The 15223-nt window shown below is 37.3% G+C and overlaps 1 protein-coding gene across 2 annotated transcripts in view; it reads left to right on the top strand.

Moving 5' to 3' along the window:
• Positions 1–15223, top strand: part of FLT4 (fms related receptor tyrosine kinase 4) — a 106843-nt gene that overhangs the window by 37313 nt on the left and 54307 nt on the right. For both annotated transcript variants that reach the window (XM_034402626.3, XM_034402618.3), the window contains exons 2-4: positions 630–726; positions 4844–5115; positions 14287–14396. In XM_034402626.3, the coding sequence (XP_034258517.2) occupies positions 630–726; positions 4844–5115; positions 14287–14396 (479 nt within the window). The remainder of the gene's footprint in view (positions 1–629; positions 727–4843; positions 5116–14286; positions 14397–15223) is intronic.

The raw sequence follows: 15223 nt of genomic DNA, 5'->3' as shown, positions 1-15223 counted from the left end.
ATTTCTAAACACTTCAGGCTATTTCTATAACGAAAAAACCATTCTAATAATCAAAACCTAGACTCAAAGTTTCATTTTTTTAAATTTCAAGCAAAAACTCCAGAAGTGGTTTCCAAATAGAAACCAAACTAGATAAATTCTTCCGTTTAATTAAAACAATCCATCATCTTTACCATCCATTCTTCCATTGTGAGAGTCAGTGTGTCTTTTGATTTTTGTGCATAAAAGATTCTTTAGTCATCAAACATTCCAAGTGCCTGCCATTTGTAATTATATCCATCCCCCCTTTACACTGTGTATATTTGTGTGCAAACCCCCACCACCACTAAATGTGCACAATTTGTGGGTGTTTTATTCAGTGAAGCTGATGCCTCTTGTATTTTATAAAATTTCTACATAAAAAGTTTTTCATGACATGTGGCAGCATCTGGCCTATTCTGCCTGGACTCAGAAGCTGAGGCGTAAGGCCTGGTCAAACAAAGTCATTCCATGACATGCGTATGATAGGGGCGATACTAATGAATCAGTGATGTATTCATATTTACTAACATTAAATACTAATGTTAGAGTACATTATTGGATAATCTATTAGATAGTATCATGAACTTCATTTTTATTTCTCTCCCTAGATCTGGTTAGTGGCTATTCTATGACACCACCCATTCTCAGCATCACCGAAGAGGAATATATCATCAATGCTAAGGAGACCTTAAATATTACTTGCAGGTAAGAGTCAAATAAGAATGTTTTTCATGCGGCTTCATCTGTGTGTGATATGGTCATTTTTTCCTCAAAGAGTATTCATAGGCATTTGAAATGTTGGAGACCTCTTGTTATCTTTAGCATTGCTGAAAAGACTGAATGTAAATTGATTCATTAGGACTACCCGAAATAGATTTGTAATTTGGATTGCCATATCTGGCTGCAAAACTGAGGCAGCAAGGAGATATAGACAATGTTAATTTTATTGAAATATCTGTGCAAATAACTCTTTTGAACACTGCATAGATTCAAAGCATAATGATAGAATAACAGGGAAAGTTATATATGTAGGAGAAAGGAAGGGAATATGTGTATTCATGTTTCAGACTAATTTGGCATTTTGTATAAAACAAAGAATAACATTTTGTAGTTCATTATAGCAACTTAAAATGAAGATACTATTTGGATTGGCCTTCCACTTGAGAAAACCTGGATCAATAAAATGCATAGCACACTGACCTGCCAGATTTTTGCATCTAATATATACTTATCTGAATTTAAGAGGTTGTCAGCATTGTCATGACCTGTTTATTAGCAAGAACTACATGCATACTTGCTCTGGTTTTTTTTAATTACAAATTGTTGAGTACAAATTGTTGAGTAAGAGATTTCTTGTGCAATATGGGCATAGTACTAACACTGTACTAACACTAACACTGATTAGTTCCTACGTTAGACAAGTTGTAAAACCAGCATTCATTCAAGTGTATGCATATTTAGTTACTTCATAGTCCTCATGCAATTGCATTGTACTAGGAAGTTCTGATGGACATCAACAAAAGGGGAAAAAAAACATTTCTTATCCCTCTGAGTGAATAATGCCTTTTATTTCATATTTCCCCCAAAAATGAGAAAGCAGTTATATGAACATATTTTTAGTCCAAATCGCATTAAGTGATAATTTAGATGACAAGTCTCAGAGGACATAGGAAAGTTTCTAATTTCCAAACTGGAATCTTATATGAAAAGTTGCTATTGCCAAAGTAAAGAGATCTGTTCTCTAAATCTTCCCAAAGAGTATAGCCACTCCCTTTGTTTTGATCCAGTTTATCCAGAGATAATAACCTGATACATTCATATCAAGACAACAAGATTAAAATATGATTATGTTGTGCTTCCAAACTCTAAATTTGCTGAGAAAGAATTTTGCAAGATTATTTGTGCCTGTTAGCCCTTGCCTCCTACAAAGTTCAGATCCCCTATTCTCTACACACCTACAGAATTATCATCTATTTTTTGTATCCGCATCCTGAGATTTTTGTGCAGTGCATGCTGATGTTTTGTGAAGTGCCACATATAAACATCTATTTACTCCCAAAACATGTCTAGAATGGTATAGACCAGGGTGACTAAAAGACCTCAAAGATCCCTTCCAACTCTGTTATTCCGTCATTGATTATACTACCACATTAAAAAAAAATCACTACACCATAATTGCACAGAATTCTTTTCTATGCTCTGGTTTCACCTATGGGCACTGAAATACAATCAATCAATTAATTTAAAAATTACAATTCTTGAAGTGGTACAACAAAGACTTTGGTGATTGCATGTAGCTCACTATAGAGCTCTCTGGCATAAGGCATAGTGATGGACCTTGATTTCAATTGTATTAAAGGAGGATTTATGAAGAAGTAGTCCATCAACTATCAGGATCAGCACAGTCTGCTTCCAGAAATGAAAACAGCCTTTCAGTAGCTGATCTTACATGATATTTTTATCCATCATAAACTGAACCATGGTTTGTTTAATTAAAACATTTTTCCATGTTTATATGATATACATAGTTTAACAAAAGAGCTTGGGGTTATGTAATGTGCCAAATTAAAATGGTGTCACTGTGGATTGACAGGAGACATAAGCTGAGGCACCAATACATTTCTTGTTGACACTGGTGTGGCATCTGGTTGACCCTGTGAAAAATAGGGTTTTATTTATTAAAATATTTAATATGATGCAAATAGGGCTTGGATCCTCAAAGCACTTCAGATGAAGATAATTTCATAACATTCTAAAGCTGGGTTAAAGTATTTATGAAAATACCTTTTAAAATCTTATGTGCATTTTCAGTATGCTCATGATTAAAAAGTTCCAGAAACTGACAGCAGAAATGTGTAAGAAACTGGTGCTACCCATCTCTCATTTTATGCAAGTTCAAATATCAGTCGAATCAGCAAATATTCCGAAAGAGGTGCAAGTTATTGCTATCTACAATTTGATAATATGACAGCAGTGGCAGCTTGTAGCTGTCATTGGAGAGAAGAGGAAATTTGACCAGTCTCCTCTCCCTACTTCTCACAGATAGACAGCAGCCAAATATTATAAGCATGAAAGTTTAGGACAACTCTGGCTTATAAAAAACTGAACAATTGTCAATATTCAAAATTAAAAAGCAAGGAGCCTTTACCTATAAAGACTTTCATGGCATGGGCCCGAGGTATTTGCAGGACCACCTCCTACCAGCCTCCCACCGCGCAGTGCGTTCTCATAGAGCTGCCCTCCTCCGGCTGCCGTCGGCCAGACAATGTCGACTGGTGACCCCCAGGATGAGGGCGTTCTCTGTGGCTACACCGACCCTCTGGAATGGATTACCCACCGAGCTCCAGATGGCTCCCGATCTCCGCACTTTCCATGCTGGCCTGAAGACATGGCTTTTTCAGCAAATTTCCTGACCGACTATGAGGCTTTTAACTTTGGGGATTTTAAATTTGGATTGGTTTTTAGTATTTTATTGTTGTGGTTTTTATTGTGTGAGCCGCCCTGAGTCCTACGGGAGAAGGGCGGCATATAAATTTTAATAATAAATAAATAAATAAATACATAAATAAATAAACTGGTCTCCCTCCCCCCTTCTCTCCCTCTCCTTCCCTCCCTAAGGATCATCCCCTGAATACCTACTGTAATTGTATTTTTTTCCTAGCTGGCAACTAGGAAATAGACCTATAAAGTTTGTAATATGTGTGCTGAACTATGGATAAGTCTACAAAGCACTGCAATGCCTTATAGCTTTGATTCTCCCTTTATTATCCTTCATGTGTATTGTTCAATATAACTTTAACCATGCTGGTTAAAAGTTTTGAGACTTATGCTTCAAAACACCTGAAGGACACTGAGTAGGGGAAAACTGCTGTAAAATTTAGAGACAGATGGAAAGAAAATCCCTCAATGCTTGAATTAAAGTATCACATTGCTTTGAAGCCTGGTACATGACACATGGGGGAATCTGATTAGCAAACAAACAAATAAATAAACAAATAAACCTCATAAATGGAAAGCTAGTATTGGTAGACATCTAGACATCTTGACTCTTTTACTACCACCACTTATGTCTGCCTTAGTCCTTGCTGCCAACTAGCATGCATAGTCTCTATACAATAGCAATAGAATAGCAATTGCACTTAGACTTTACAGCAATCTTTAATTGGTTTACAGAGCCAACATACTGCCCCCAGCAATCTGGGTCCTCATTTTACCAACCTTGGAAGGATGGAAGGCTGAGTAAACCTTGAGCCTATCAGGATTGAACTACTGGCTGTGGGCAGATTCAGCCTGCAATACTGGATTCTAACCACTGTACCATCATGGCTCCTGCAGAGACTTGACTGGATGGACTCCCTTCCTTCCTTCCTCCCTTCCTCCCTCCCTCCCTCCCTTCCTTTCTTCCTCTGTCCAGAATATTCTGCAAATTGTAGTTCTAGTCTCCTCTTTTCAACAGGAAAATGTAAGAAGCATAAAGGCCATTATTAAAGCTTAGAAAACTTTCCAATGTGACTTTGCTGGCAGAAAGAATGGGAGAGGGGAATATTAGAACACAAGACTTGTCATCAGTAGTGGAATTCAATTTTTTACTACCGGTTCTGTGGGAGAGGCTTGGTGGGCGTGGCAGGGGAGGATACTGCAAAATCTCCATTCCCACCCCACTCTGGGGCCAGCCAGAGATGGTATTTGCCAGTTCTCCGAACTACTCAAAATTTCCGCTACCGGTTCTCAAGAACCTGCTGAATAGCACCCCTGCTTGTGATAGACAGGAACATGATAATCCATCTAACCCACATTTTCTTCTTCTTTTGGCTGAATAAAGAGGACAACATCCTTTGGAATGGTTGTGGCCTGGCATTCAAGAAGACACTGTCCAAATAGGAAAGGAGAGTGACTCAGTGGTAGTGAGTGTCAACGGCATCCGAACAGTCAAGGAAGAAGATTGTGAGGGCACTGATACAAAGCCCTATTGCAAAGCCTTGACACTGACTGGGACTCAGGCCAATGACACAGGTTACTACCGCTGTTACTACAAGTACATCAATGCCAAAATAGAAGGCACCACTGCTGTCAGCACCTACGTGTTTGTGAGAGGTAAGAAGGGAAAAAGACTTGCTCGGCCAAATAAGACCCTGTTTTATATTTTTTTAACTCTGAAATAAGCGCTTGGCCTTATTTTTGGGGAGGTCTTATTATTTTGGGGCGCGTGGCACAAGATGGGGTTCCTTTTGCTGTGTTACCTGATTTCCAGCTCTGTGTTTAAATATTTTCAGGGAGGGCTTATTTTCAGGGGGAGGCTTATTTTAGCACATGCACTCAAAAGCCCGATTATCAGGGGATGTCTTATTTTCGGGGAAACAGGATATATATAAATATATTTTATATATTTTCATTTTATTCGGTTGTAATAACAACTTTATTCAAACAGGTTCATGGGCAATGTATAACACCATGATTGCGAACCTATGGCACACGTGCCCAAAGTGGCATATGAAGCCATGTCACACGGCATGCACGGCCTTGCTTGTTTGTCTTCCGGTTTTCTGGCGCGCATGCACACACGACGATCAGCTGTCCTTCATGAAAACAGGTGTGTGCATATGGCTGGCCAGCTGATTGTCGGGTGCGCATGCATGCCAGAACCCAGAAGTTTGGCTTTTCCGGAGCATGGCCCCGATGAGCGTGTGCATTATGTTTCTGCGCAAGTGCTGAAAAGGTTCGCAATCACTGGATATATACTAAATGATTGAAAAAGTTAATGTAATACAATAAAGCTTACATCTAATAGTGATGACAAAAGATAATAACTTTTCCATTAAACTTCAGTTATGAAGATCTACTGAGGTTCTTTTTTTTACACATACATATGCCCTGGTGAAAAAAATATATCTGGAATGTCTCAAAAAGTAAATTAGAAGCCAGGCATACCTCTTTAGGAAGGGCATTCCACAGCTCAGGAATAATTTGTAATTATGTAGCATAAGTCAGATAAGAAAGGCACTTATGATAAGGAAAGCACTTTGGGTGTAGCCTTATGAGATACCCTGTTGTATACTTATGAGATAGGAAACATACTGAAAAGGCCTGAAAACAAACTGGCAACCTGTGCACTATTTTAATATTGGAAATATATGAACCATCTAGCCCAATAATGGTTAAACTTGGCAATTAAGTTTTTTGCTAATAAGAGTTTTTACTTTCTCTTCAAGGAAAGCTTAATGAAAAGAACTTTATTTCATAGATTTAGATCCCACTTTTTTCTGTAGGTACTAAAATGGCATATATTTTCTTCCATCTTCCAGTTTTTTTCCCACATGGAAAATAATTCTTGTGAAATAAGCTGAGCTGATTGACCCCAAATCACCCACTGAGTTTCTACGGTTGGATGAGAGCTTAAAGCTCAATTTCTCTGCTACTAGACCCGCATTATACCCACTCTGCCACACTTAGATTCCTACAGGAGGAAGTTACCAGAGAAGGAATCATAGTACGTTTGTCTTCAACGGGCCTCACCTCACTTTGACAGGCCTCACCTGTCAAAGCTTGTAGAAGAACACATCTGCCTCTATTGACCAAGGGAATTGAGGGAATGCCCCCCCCATTCAATACAACATTTTTCTGACCAAAGATCACTTAATCAGAATGTCACAGCTTTGTCGTGTCTCAATTTGATTGTGCATTCTACAGAGAACTTCATTTGCTGGGTGGCTTAAAAAGATAACAGATAATTAATTATTGGTCCTGATATAGCTAGTTATCAGAATCTTCAATTTGTGTTTATAAGGTAGTTTCTACTTAACTATACTTTCAATTAAAAAAGACCATGGGAATTGATTGCAAAAAGACAAAAATGCTGTTGATAGTTCTGAAATTTTTGAAATAGCTGTAAGCAGTATTTGAAGGAAGGTGAACAGTTGCTCGCAATCCCAGGTTGCAAGAGGACACAATTTTCCTTTCCTTATAGCACCTATGTAGAACTGCATTCCTCCTCTGTGCATTCTAAATATTTATGTGCCATATCCCTCTGTAATCTGCATACAACTAGTTAAATTTGGCTGAGTACAGAAGGAGGAAAAGGCTTTAAAAACAAATCAGTATCCATCCTCTTGTGTGGTACTGTTGTAGCTGGTAGCCTGTCGTCTGGGGGATTGAATTACATTGGTGCCTGGGGTGGATGTTTCTGATGTCCTGGAATTCAGGAGCTTTCAGTTCTATCATGCCCTAGAAATACAGTAGTGGCCCAGCTTACCGGCTGCTAATTTAAACAAATTGTTTTGGATATGGAGTAATAAGTTGTTTTGATAAAAATGGAAACAGAAAGAGATGAAAACATGCATTGCTAGATATGTTAAGAAGATTCTCTCGCCCTCCCCCTTACACATTGCTTTGAATAATAATAATTTATGATAGATTTTTTCAAGATTTCCAGAATGTTGTAATTTTATCCATTTTTAAAGAAGATAACATGCCCAGTCAACTAGGTATCATTCAAATAGTATTTAAGTTTAAAATTAAGAAAGATTGTGCACTACAGCTCTTTCAGATCAAGTCCTCTTTATCTGAAATATGTGACTCGGTATGTAATAACTTTCTTGCTAATATAGTACTAGTACTTGTTAGTACGTAATAGGATTAGCAGAAAAACATCTGTATTTATTATCTCAACTTTTTTATAATCGTTCTCTAAAACACATTGTTTATTTGATATGAAGAAAGAATTGTTTTCGTATCTACTGTATATTAGTTTGATCAAACATGGTAAAATAATGCAAGCTACCACTGTTTGTATTCAGATGGAATGACAAATATAACACAGTGTTAAAAATACCAAGATACTTCACTTTGACTTTGGAAACTAACTAAAAGGATTGTGTTTGCTCCAGATCCTTGTCTAAGGGTTACTGCACAAATAATCAGCCTATGTTGGAAAGTATCAGAAAAATAAATCAGTAAGATGAATATATACAATGATAAGAAGTGACACTTTAAGGATGAAAAGTACAAACATCGTTATTTAATCCTAATAAAATATCTGCCAAAGATTTTTCATTTCACTGATTTTTTTTCCATATCCTTTGCTGAGTACTTCTTGCAGACAGTCGAGATGGTATGTTACATAATTCAGTATGGTTCTCCATTCTCGGATCCAGACTAGCAGCATTGATAAGCATCAACAACCAGATATATATTTCATGTATAATGTAGTTATAGTATCCTGTCCAAACTCTGCATGCATCTGAAGACTCTGTGTGATCATAACAAGAGTCCATAATAAGGCAGAAGCAAATGTGATGTCTTATGCATTTATCTCTCCGAGTTTCTTGTAAACTATGAAGTCTAATTCATTACCAATTACAGTAACTAATTAGTTACTGACCAAGTAGTAATAGAGCTCAGATGCTAGTTTTGTTTTGTAAGAGTTAAGGGTTATTTCATAATAGAAAAAAAAGGGAAGATTTTCCTTCCTGTCACTCCTCTCTTTGAAATCCTCCTTCTATAACTGGCTTTCCCTTCCATATGCCGGTTTTCTTTTGTTTCTAGAGGAGAAAACATGTGGTCACATGACTGATCATTCACATATATGTGTTTGTTATTGTACAACAATGCCACTCTATTTCTAGGAGGGAAGTAGAATTGCCACACTGGAACTATGTCAAGGCCATTATGTGATAAAACATATTTGGAGTCACACACACATATATATATATGATCGATTCTCATGCTGCTCAGGCCAACTAGCACGTTTACTTTCAATGGTATGGGACCAGGGGTGAAATCTAATTTTTTTTGCTATCAGTTCTGTGGGCGGGGCTTAATTAGTGGGCGGGGCTTGGTGGTAAGGTGACTGGGAGGGCATGGCTTGGTGGTAAGGTGGGCGTGGCCAAGTCAATGTCACTTCTTTGCCCTTTTTTAACCTACAAAACACAACACAACACAAGTGGCTCACCCACAATGTAAAAGCAGCTGTGCTAGACCCAAAATGGCCCCTGCAACAAGCAGGAACCTCACACAGCCACAAAAAGCCCAAAAAACCAACTTTCACACTTTACACACACAAAATTCCACATACAGCTTTGTGAGATTTTGTGTGTTTGTGTAGTTAGAGTGAAACACTACAGGAACACACTAAATCTCAGAAAGCTGCACAAATATTATTTTATTTTAATTTATTTTTATTTTTATATAAAAGCAGCTAAATTTAAAACTTCCTAAACTTTAAATGGCTAAGTCTAAAAAAAGAACAACTAAAAAACCTCCCAATTAACTATTTTTTTTAAAGCTCCCAAAGGGGGGAAAAACTTACCCAATAGAACAGGGGTCTCCGACCTTGGCAACTTTAAGACTTGTAGACGTCAACTTCCAGAATTCCTTAGCCAGCTTTGCTTTGCTGGCTAAGGAATTCTGGGAGTTGAAGTCCACAACTCCCTGCCTGCTTGATAGCAGGCAGGGAGATTCAGTTGCTTGCTGATGCAATGGATTGCAGGGATTACAGCAAGGTGTTGTGACCAGCAGCTAAGCAAGCTGAGGAGGGGAGGGGGAGGGATTTTTGCTACTGATTAGCAGGCAACTCAGCTGGGGTCGTCAGAGCTTGGATCGTCAGAGCCATTTAAAAGGAAATAAGTTTTTTTCTTTTACATGGCTCTGGCGATCCAAGATGAGTTGCCTGATTAGCAGGCAACTCAGCTGGGATCATCAGAGCTTGGCTCGTCAGAGCCATTTAAAAGAAAAAAAAGGCTCTGATGATCACGCAGCTCAGCTGGGCATGTGGGGTGGGGGCAGGGATTTTTGCTACCGGTTCTCCGAACTGCCCGCCACCATCGCTACCTACTTGCCCGAGCCGGTCTGAACCGGGAGCATTTCACCCCTGTATGGGACATAGCAGAACAACAGTCTTACTACTATAGGAAGCAAATCTTTTAAGGTATAACTGAGCACAATTGGAGCAAAGTACATTGAAAAAATTATTATTTGTTTGTTGTTTATATTTCATGTTACCAATAAAGGAGAATATTTGTAGCTCAGGGTTGAAATGAAGAGTCCTTGATGCTCTCTGGACTTAGTCCTTGGTGCCCTCTTGCAAACATTTTAATATCCGAACTAGGTAACATCATCACTGACTAGCACTGATAATGTTACCTAGTTTGGGTAATGAAATGTTGTAAGAAAATAACCAAGCTCAGAGACTACAAAGGATTGCTTGTATTTCATGTTTCTAGACCACCCATTTACCTCATGGATACTTTAATTTTGGAGTCCCCATCAGATATTGCCAGCTATATCCTCATAGGTAGTCCCAAAATTTTGAACCACCTTAAAGCATTCTGGGCGTTAATAATGTTAACTACCACTTCTTCCCATGCACAAGATGGAATCTCTTTCCCTTCGCCTTAAGCACATCTTGGGATCCCTTTTACATGCCTCACTTACTAACATCTTGCCCTTCCTTTGGATAGAGGTAACGCGATGTTTAGAAACAAGAGCTCACTTTTAAAGAATGCTACTGCTTTTGAGTTATCTGGGTATTAGTGTAGATCACGGACTTTGGGTATTTAGAATCCAATCTAAATTTAATATGGCCAATTAATGCTGAGCTCTTGTGGTTTGCCCACTGAGCAACTGTTGCTGGTATGTGAAAATAAACCATTCTCCGATAACAAACTCAAAATAACAATAGCCAGAGGCATTAGAAGTTTGGCAGGAATTTCCCCTCACAAATGTTAGTTCTCTCTTAATCTAATCTGCCCTTGGTCTTTGCTATGAACATCTGTGGCTGCTCTTCAAATACATCCTGGAGAAATATTTATATAAAAATGGAGAGATGGAATAAAATCCAAAACCTCCAGTCAGGAGCATTTAGCAACAAAGAAGCTGATGTACTGCATTGCCTGGGGGTGGGGGGGGGGTGGGGGATGCCTTAAATTGACCTTGCACAATTGTAGGATGATGAAGTAAATTTGTTTTCTTAGTCTATAAATCCATTTTGCTCTTTGTCAGTGTAATCAGAGAGTAAGCTGAGGGCTCGGGGATATAATGAGCTTCTGAAAAAGAAATGTAAGAATGAATACTTCAGAGCAATTTGAAGGTTGGTTTAGGATAAAGGAGGCCTTGGACAGTTTCTTTTCTGCAGATCTGGGATTGGCCTACTATTCCTCTAATCCCCCAAATTTTCTGTTGCTTACAAGGGTTTTGCTACCTAAGCCAATTAATTTCTATTCTAGTTGCTCTAGAGAAAATGTTGTGAAGATAGTTTTGCACTGTTTTCTGTAGAGCTGTGTGCTAGACAGGTTCCTTTTGGTAGACATCCTTGCTGTATTCTGTCTCCTAACTCCTCAGAATTTCACCTGCCCATTCTGAAGTCAATGCTTCATTAGTCCTTGGCATCATCATCCTCTCCCTCTCAGTCTTTCAAAGGTGGGGCTTTTTCAGTTTCCTACAGCGGCCAGGTCTCAGTGAAAATCACAGTAAGAAAGGGAGGAGGAAGAGGGAGGGAGTGAAGCAGTAGCTGCAGTGATGTTTTCCTCCCTCCCTCCTTCCTTCCTTCCTTCCTTCCTTCCTTCCTTTCTGCTTAAAGAACTTGATTCAGCAGTAAAGTAACGACACTCCACATGACAGTGATGCCTATACCACTGCATATTCCAACTAAACTTTTTTCTAAGCAGATGTTCATCAAACAACCATTTTCATGCATTCTTCTGTCTCCAAACAACCCAGTGCTCCCTCCTCATATTCCCATCCATCTATTGATGTCACTTAGTTGATTACTACCCACACCTGCTGGATAGCATTAATTCAAAATTTTGTATAATTTTCTCCAAATATCATCAATGGTTCTTCCATTGTCAGCATTCACTGGAATTTAATATGCACTATCATCTGCTTGTGAAGTCCTACTTTCATAAGCAGCCACAAGAGCAACAAGGATAATTTATTGACATTTTGACATAAATTTTAGCCCTTTCATACATACATCTACATCTTTATTACTCTGGATATATTCATCAACTGTATAAAAATCAGACCATCATTTTATTCCATTTTATTACAACATTTTTCTTTCTTTGGTTTTATAAAGCCACAACATAGTTGCTTTTCTTTATTTTATTCCTTAATTCAGGTTCTTTACTGTTATGTTATGTTGTAATCTTCTAAAAGCCATGATCATCACTGGAGGACCTCCAGTTTGGCGTTTAGAGTTCAGTTCTGGCACATTTGGCTTGTATTCCATGACTACAACCAAAATTGAATTTTGTCTTGAGTATGCTCAGCCTATTCCTTGAAAGCTCTTTCTAGCCAGACTTAATGAATGCATTTGAGCTGTTGAAGATGAGTAGAGCTTCTATTCTGAATGATTGTTACTATAGCTCTCTGGCAGAAAGGGACATAGGCCATATCTTAATGTGTTGCAATTTCTATAGATTACATGAGCCTCTTGGAAAAGATTAATCAGACTGAGAAGTTGAGGCGTGTTTGCATTCCTATCAGACTGTCAGACCAACAGCAAATATTCCATAGCCAAATTTTGTTTTAAACAGCTATGAGAATACATACTTGGATTTTATCTGCCTTTAAAACCATTCAATTTGCTGATAATATCCTCTGTGTAGGTTTACGGAAATAATGATAAATGACACCCTGATTTGTAGTCCAAGGACTAGAGGAGAAATCTCATATGCCCAAATTAATTTATTTATATAATATTGTAAGACAAATGTTATTTTCCTTTTTTCCTCTAGCAGTTCTGCCATTTTTTGTTTTATAGTGTTATTTTTAATTTTCAAGGTTATTTTAGTTGTATCTTTGTATGCTGCATGTGACTGGTCAATGACTAAATAAAAATGCTATTACTCTAAGTAAGCTTGAATCATTTAATATAGAGGTTTTGCTTGCAAGCCAGCCATCAACTAGAAGGAATATACGTACTCATGTTGTAAGCTGTCGGAAAGAATGTCCATTTTAAATAAATTTTAAAAAATTAAATCTTCAATATATGCTTCATTATTTATTTATTTATAAAAGGGACTCTTTAAAGTCAAATATGAATGGACTGCTTATTTATTTAGTATTGCCTATGTGGGTGGTCCTTTATAGAGAGCAACTCATTGAAAATATTTTTCCATTGTCAGGTATCTAGGTTTGTTTATACTTTTACTATATCTGCATATAATGTACTTTTTTAAAATCTCTGTGCAATGATAATTATTCTGTAGCCCTTGTATGTCACACAGATATTAACAAAACTCTGAATTGTTAAAGTTTTTATTCAGAAAAGCCTGTTTTTTTCTATTGTCCTGATGTTTTAACTGGGCACAGTAGGGATTTTACCATTTATCTACATTACATCCATCTTACATAGTGATTCTGGGGGAGGGGGGAATGCCTAATAAAGTACATAAAAACAATTAAGAACACCATTTCAATTAATAATAAAAACCAAGGTAAAACTACAAAAGATGCAGCATGTCGAGAAAGCATACAGGATTGCATCTGATAACTATTGTATAACCATCTAAAGGCTTCATTCAAACATGGGATCCTGTTTTGAGGATCTTTCAGAAGGCTAACAAGGTTGGGGCCAGCCTCATCTTGGGGGAGGGGCATGATTTTGGTTTATTAGCATTAAAGCAATAGTAGAAAAGATATGATTTAATTCTAATTTTGAATTAGAATTAATTTAAAGTATAAGTAAATCTTGAATCCACTTCCAGAATGAGATGGTGACACATGAGATGGCATGTTTGTGAGAACCATCTGATAACTTGTATACCATAAACATTGGAGTTTTTAATTCAAGCACTACGCATTAGCATAACCCCATATGAATAAAAATTGTTTTGGTCCAAACACGGTTGCCTATAGAGAAATCTCTTACCATCTCACTTGATTTTATATGCTTTGGCTATGAAATGTGAGACAGTACAATAGAGATATGACTAACCTAACTTAACCTAGCCTGAACCCTATACAGTAATTACAGACATAGAATTTAAGATTATACCGAGCCTAACACAAACATAAATATGAATAAAATCTAAACACTCGTATTCCAAGTTTGGATCATGTTTTATAAAAGTGCTTATATGTTTATTTTATTTTATTTTTATTTTTCCAAGCTTGGTATCATTCCTTACAGCAATTAACTAACAAACCAAAATAGATTCTAGAAACTCATCACATTTTCTTTGTTTTTTTTTGTTGTTGTTTTTTTTTTTTTTTTGCTGCAAATCCCTCCACCCTCTACATTTTCTCCACTTCTTTCTTTTTTAGATTTTGAACAGCCATTCATTAATAAACCGGAGACTCTTCTTATCTACAAGAAAGAAAATATCTGTGTCCCATGCCTGGTATCAGTTCCAGATCTTAACATCACTTTGTTGGTAAGCAGTGTTCTTTTTTTTCAGAAAGATTCAAGATCCTACCTTATTGGCAAGCCTTCCAACACGAACAAAAACTGGGGGGAAATTACTACAGGAAATAAATAGAGAGGGGGAGAAGCAAACCTGCTAAACTATGACCTTTGCAAAGTTCTAGACTCTTCTAAAACTATGACCTTTGAAAAATTTCTCCCCAGATATGGTGTGTTTCTTTTTCTTTTTCTTTTGGTCTTTGTTTGCTTTTGTATTGCTGTCTTTGGATTTTCTGTGGATTACGTTACTATGTTAACGATCTTCCTGGAGAAGCCTAAAACCACAACACAGAGGTTTTTAGTAAAAGAGAAGAAATTTGTGGAGGCAACAAAAATATTTCACTGGTATTGTTTTTTTCTAAGGCTACAGTGCCTGACACAGCAATTCAAGAAGGGCAGTTTTTTAGAAATTGCAGTGTTTTTAGAAGGCTATAAGAGCTATTTCTTACAGCTCTTGATCTTATTTCTTATAACTTAAAACCAAGCTCAGGTTTGCTCTCAGCCAATTATTTTCATTGGCAAATATATTAAATAATACCCTGCCCGAAGCCAAGGATATGAGTTCACAAGCCATGTAGTACTTTCATTTTTAATCTCCTGCTCAGGAATTGCTGCTATCTGCTGATAATATTTAGATCAGACTAAATATTTTTCTCTTTTTTTAAAAAAATGCTTTGTTCTCTAATAGAAGACATTCCGGTTCATTGGGATAATAATTGCTTGATAAATGATTTATTAGAGTTACTGTAGATAGTATTCACAAAGGGCCGTTATGCCTGTGGACATAACGGCAAAGCA

This window comes from Pantherophis guttatus, chromosome 2 (assembly GCF_059756535.1).
Source record: "Pantherophis guttatus breed Tessera chromosome 2, ASM5975653v1, whole genome shotgun sequence".
In the NCBI taxonomy this organism is placed as follows: Eukaryota; Metazoa; Chordata; class Lepidosauria; order Squamata; family Colubridae; genus Pantherophis; species Pantherophis guttatus.
Note: the sequence above shows the minus strand (reverse complement) of the source record. Positions and strands in the feature narration are given on the sequence as shown.